General features: G+C 39.9%; 1 protein-coding gene across 3 annotated transcripts; it reads right to left on the minus strand.

Moving 5' to 3' along the window:
• Positions 1-5,288, minus strand: LOC101156249 (transmembrane protein 51). 3 transcript variants are annotated; one of them, XM_011476906.3, is made up of 4 exons: positions 5,194-5,288; positions 4,993-5,072; positions 3,206-3,695; positions 1-2,293 (listed from the first exon to the last, which is right to left on the minus strand). In XM_011476906.3, the coding sequence occupies exons 3-4, from the start codon at positions 3,625-3,627 to the stop codon at positions 1,906-1,908; spliced, it is 810 nt and encodes a 269-aa protein (XP_011475208.1). In that variant the 5' UTR covers positions 3,628-3,695; positions 4,993-5,072; positions 5,194-5,288; the 3' UTR covers positions 1-1,905. The 3 variants fall into 3 exon arrangements, with proteins under 3 accessions (XP_011475208.1, XP_023812269.1, XP_011475209.1); XM_023956501.1 differs by having other exon boundaries at positions 4,993-5,285; XM_011476907.3 differs by having other exon boundaries at positions 4,989-5,285.
• Between the last annotated feature and the right edge of the window lie 368 nt (positions 5,289-5,656).

Raw genomic sequence — 5,656 nt, forward strand, 5'->3', positions numbered from 1 at the left:
TTACTTTTCCCTTTTATTTCTTATAAAATGTACATCAATGTTCATAAAGTTAAACTCTTCATAATAACATAAAGATCATCACAGAAAAACAAATGTTCACAGTGTATTTATAAAACAGAACAAATATTAGTCATAAAAGAAGGAAACTTTAAAAAAAAACAGTGACTCCTGAATTCCAACATTATCATTTGGTAATATAAAAACTTTTACTAATTAGATATAAAACTAGTCTTTTAGTAAATTGTTCATTTGTAAATGAGGTACACTGCTTACAGAGCAGGACAAAGTTTGTTTTAAGACATTTTCATGGCAAAGAAATCCTGATTTACTTCAACTCCACTGACAACAACCAGCTGGCACTTTTTAAAGTTCCCCCACTTTTGTTACAAAACACAACCTTGAAACTGGATGATCACAACATACAATTAAAAAAGTCATTTACTTTTTTTTTTTTTAAAAAGAGCTTTAGTTGTGCAAATTGGTATAAGATGAAGTTTTGACTTCAGTCGGTCATTTCTACAAAACTAGAGGACAGGCGAGTGTACAGATGTGATGGTCAAAAGAAGTATTGTAAACCAGAGCTGCTCCCCTGAATAAAGCCTGGAGCAGGCTGTGCTCTCTTTCAGCGGAGTGAATGCATACTTTCAACGTGAGCGCCGTAGCTAGTGAAGCAGCAGTGGTAAGCAGGGCAAGCTGTTATGATGTTACAGCTGCACAAAGACTCTTTCTGTCGAGGAAGAAAAAAAAACTGCAGAAAAGCAGAAGACACAATGTCTTCACAGCTCACCATGACTACATGGCAGAGGCTGCCAGCGTGCTCCCGCATGCCTTCTGCTGCTGTTTGCAACAGCTGAAGCAACACTGCACTAAAAGAGCAACAGGGCTGCCGCTAAAAGCGGGTTTTCAAACCTTTTGACGAGTGTTCGTGTTATAAGGCACTCAACAAGAGGAGCAAACACTTTATCACAGCTTCATTTGGCAAATATTATTCCTAGAAAATTGAGGTTGATTTTTTTTAAATGACAAAAATTATTTGGTTTTTGTTAATAAAACGCTGACGTGTCCTTTCTAAATAACATCCAGTCAATTTAAATATAAAACAATGTCCTTAAAAAGCTGCATAAACTGTTTTGGTGTTTTACATGGTGAGGTTCTTTTCAACTTTTAAAGCACAAATAAAGAAAAGTAAAATTAGCAAATGTATGTTATAAATAAAAGCAAAATCTCTAGCTAAGTGTAAACTAAATTAAGTGACTGATTGATACACTGAATGCATTTCTGGGCTATGTGGGGTTTTTTTTGGTAATAGTGCTGATTATAATTGAGTCAGTCTAACGTCCACAGTGCCTCAATGCAGAATTTCTGTGACTTTTTAACTTCTTTAACATAGTTTGTTCTTGCTAACTTGTTTGAAGTTTATTTAAAATCTGGATCTATTCAGGTAACAACTGCACTAAAGCATAATCCCACATCTTCAGCCCAAACATTTGTTGCTCTCTCACAATAGAAAGACTTTGCTCTCAGTTTTTCATCTCCACCTTTAAATGCACATGTAAGTCCTAAGAGCTGCCTTTTACTAATGTCCTCAGCCTCCCCTGCCATCATCTCATCTGTGTGCAGAGCACTTAAGACCTAAAATAGCATGAGAAATCTCCATCTAAATCCAACGTATCACCGTCAGATCTGCCAATTTCACTGAGGGATCCGTGCTCACCGTCGTATTCATGACATCCACAGTTAAAGAGAATCTTCCTCTGTCCTGTGGTCCGAATTAAAGAGAACGAAAATGCTCCATAAAAGGCAGAAGAACGCGTGAGCCCTGGTATCAGCAGGGATATCCAGATCCACAAAAGATGATCACAAAGGATTCATTTCACTGTTCTTTCAAACACTATCAGGACAATGTCAAAGAGGAGGAACTTTATCCTCATACTGTGGTGGTGGGGTAAGTGGTTCGATGCTATTTCCAGTTGTTGGCTGGGAAGTGTTCTTCATGGACAGCTTCTCTGACTTAATCCTGCGGATCTTAATAGGGAGCAGAGTGCGGTTGTTTTTCCCAGGTTTGTGGTTTGATCCCAAAACGGCAGCAGTAGCTGGGGCGGCTTGTGAAGGGGGCGCTATGACTCCTGATTCTTCATTCTCATACCGTATGACGTCCACCGTGACCAAGTCTTCGTAGGACGGCAGCTGAGAGGTGCTCGGACGGAAGTTGCTCTGACGGACAGGGTACTGACCGCTGCCTACCGCCTCCTCATAAGTGGGCACAGCATAGCGCTGCGCCTGCTCCTCAGCGCTGAAAACACATATGAGACACATAATATTAATGTCACATAGATATATTTCTTTTAACAATCACTTTTTAGCTGAACTTAAAGATTTACAAAGTAAATGCTAGACTGCAAATGTTTTTCTCTTTAGTTTCATAACATTAACCCTTTAACACTGGAACTTTAGCTCCAGCATTGACATTCTTTCGACTACCGTAACTCTTCAACCGTTTCCACCAGGGGTGTGAAATCCTGCCTTATCTGCTGCTGACTACCTGGATAAGGTGTGTTTAGCCCAGAAGGAGCTTCAGTGGTAGGTTGGTTAGAAAACATGTTGGACACCATCCTTTGAGGCCTGGTCTCTGACATTTGTGGTTTACGCAAATAATGTAATTCCAGGAGATTCTGAAGCAAGGTAAAGCAGCCTTGCAGATATGCGATCCTTTCCAGTAGTGAAGTGCTTACACAGTTAACATAAAAAAGCTGTTTCTATCATGAAGAAAAGCGCCTTTGCAGGGTTATATGTCAGTGCACGGTCGATACGAAAAGCCGCTGTTCTCTGCATCAGAATTAGCTGATTCACGTTGATCGCGTAAATGCTCAAAATTTACCGGTACACTATGTCAAAAAGGGTGTGTCGCTGTTAAAGGGGTAAATGGTATTCCTGTATCATAAAATATGAACTTACAATATGTCCGTTGAAAAGAAGCATTGGAAAATAATACATATATTTGCACAAGTTAGCGGCAAACTCACAAAAGATAAAAAATATCAAACATGTCTTTGCATAGATTTGAAAAACTACTCATCCTAGGATAAGTTTGTTCCAAGAACATCTCTGATACTACAATCTGTCATTCCTCAATGTTTAGGCATTCTCAGAACAAAAAAATGCAGGGCAATAAAAAAAGTACAAGTTGCTTCATGATCAAACTCACATTTGTCTCTCCTGCTCCTGTGATGTCTCTTGTCTTTGGTTCTGGGCCTCCTGGAGCCTCTGCTGCGCCCGCTGCTTGTTCCTTATCCCCAGACACAAAGACAGCAACAGCATAGCTACCCCACAGCCAATCAGCACAAAAGCCACAGAGGACGCTTTATTCCGCTTTTCTTCGCTCACACCTCCCCCCCCTGAGCTGGAGCTGCTGTTATTAAAAGGTACATCTGAAGGCACCACACTCCACACAATCATCACAACACTGAGGGCGATGAGACCAACTCCCAAAGCACATAGTGCATACTGGGATCCCGAGTTTCCACTGTTTTCATTGCTACTGTGGTTGTTGTTGTTGTTGTTGCTGTTGTTGCCATTATTTGCTCCACTCCCAAGGGCATTCGGGTGTCCATCCACACTGGAACGCATCTTCTTAGTGTCAAACTTTAAGTCCAACCAGTTGTAGTGTGATCAAAACTGGCACAAGGAAAAGCACTCTAAAGAGAGATGAGAGAAGAGAAAAAAGCCTAAGCGATCATAAAACGCAGGAAAAAAAATACCCTATCCATTTCCTTTTTAAGGGCAAACATAGTTGGTTCTAATCTTTCCCAATTCAGGAGAAACCAAATCTCCTTTTCTCCTGTGAGCTGTACCTGAACAGGACAACTCCTTTTCTTTGCTGGAGCTTTATAATGTCTTAGAACATGCTGATCAGAGGTTGTACCTTATAAGAGTCGTTTTGTTTTTCTTCCTTAAGAAACTGACAGTCCATTCACCAAAGTAACATAAACCGAAGGCTTCCATGGGTAGGTGTGCTGCCAGGTAAAAAATTTACAGCAGCCTCGCCTTTCAAAGTCACAGCACTGTCAACACATTCAAACAACACATATCAGCTGCTGTGGCCATTCTAAGGAAAGCCCTACAGATATTGCACAATCCTACAGACTGAGTGATATGCTATCTCCTTTACAATCAAAGACACAGAGCAATAGTGCATAGGAATAAATCTATGACAATTACTGGAAATGCTATAGCTGTAGGAAGAAAAGGGTTTCCTTGAAAGTCAGTGGGCATGACTAGCACACAGCCAACATACTTCCAACACTTTAATGATCTCATGTGAACCACATCAACCTTTTTGTTGGTGTAGACACACAAGGAAGGTCACAAAGGAAAAAAAAAAAAGATGAATGTATTTGCTTTAGTCCAAGAAACTCATCACTGTGTGTGTGTGTGTGTCCACTTCAGAGGGAGAGGCAACCCCCCTCCACTACGGAATGCAAGGTATGGGAGAGTGGAGCTGAAACTACTGATTTCAGATCAAATCCCTTCATCTAGAAGTCCAGACTGCTCACGAGTGTTTTGAAAACCAGAAAGGGACCGTGGCGTGTAGCCAAACGATGCTAACCGTTTCGAGCTAAAAACACTGAAAGCTATTCAACAAACAGCGCCTTAGCGGGACAACAAATAACCTCCGTGTCGTGTGTCACTTTAGCATGTGTTTACTAAAATACGAATTAAACTTATTTAAAAATGTTAAAATCACCAAAAATGTGCTGCAAACGTTTGTGTTTTATAGTTTCAAATTAGGCGGATACAACATACATGATACACATATACATACCCAAACAAAATTATTCGCTCGGCTTTTATGTTCAACTAAAAAACACAGCTTTGAAGTTAAGGTACTTAAAATGGTAAGTTTAAAAGAAAAACCTCGTGTCCTTTCTTTTTCATTTTTTTTCCTATTGGTGAAGTGATACTTTGGAAAACTTTGAGAGTACACTTACTTACTGCTACATGCACATCAGACAGATGCCCGCCCGTCTGTCTGTCTGTCCGTCCGTCCGTCCTCCTCGCGCAGCTTCACAAAGCTAGCATCAAAAAGCGTCGCGTTAACGGTCGAGCTGTGGCAAACCTGACCCGGAGATGACCGGACAGCGCTGTCGGTATTTAGTTTGAGGGTAGACAGCGTCCGAGGGGCCAAAAACTTACCCCTGAGAGACAGATGGACCCGACAGACAGCAGGAAGGAGGGGTTTACGGCCTGACAACACTTCCAGTTTCTTTAACCCTCTCGCGCTCACGGAGGGGCGCAGTGCCTGCTGGGAGATCCACATTCGAGGTGTTTGACCTATTCCTATCCCCATGAACTCATTTTATTTATCTTCATATATATATATATATATATATATATATATGAAGATAAATAAAATGAGTTCATATATATATATATATATATATATATATATATATATATATATATATATATATATATATATATATATATATATATATATATATATATATATATATATATATATAGCATATTTTGTTTTACATGTTCTCACAAAAATGTAGTTGTTTATGCAATGGCCCGTTGCGCAGTGCCCTGACAGATGTCTCTATAATTGATTTATTTAAATTCAATTAGCTGATGTGAAAAATCAGTTTCGGAA

The sequence above is a fragment of the Oryzias latipes genome, chromosome 7, assembly GCF_002234675.1.
Source record: "Oryzias latipes chromosome 7, ASM223467v1".
Classification (NCBI taxonomy): domain Eukaryota; kingdom Metazoa; phylum Chordata; class Actinopteri; order Beloniformes; family Adrianichthyidae; genus Oryzias; species Oryzias latipes.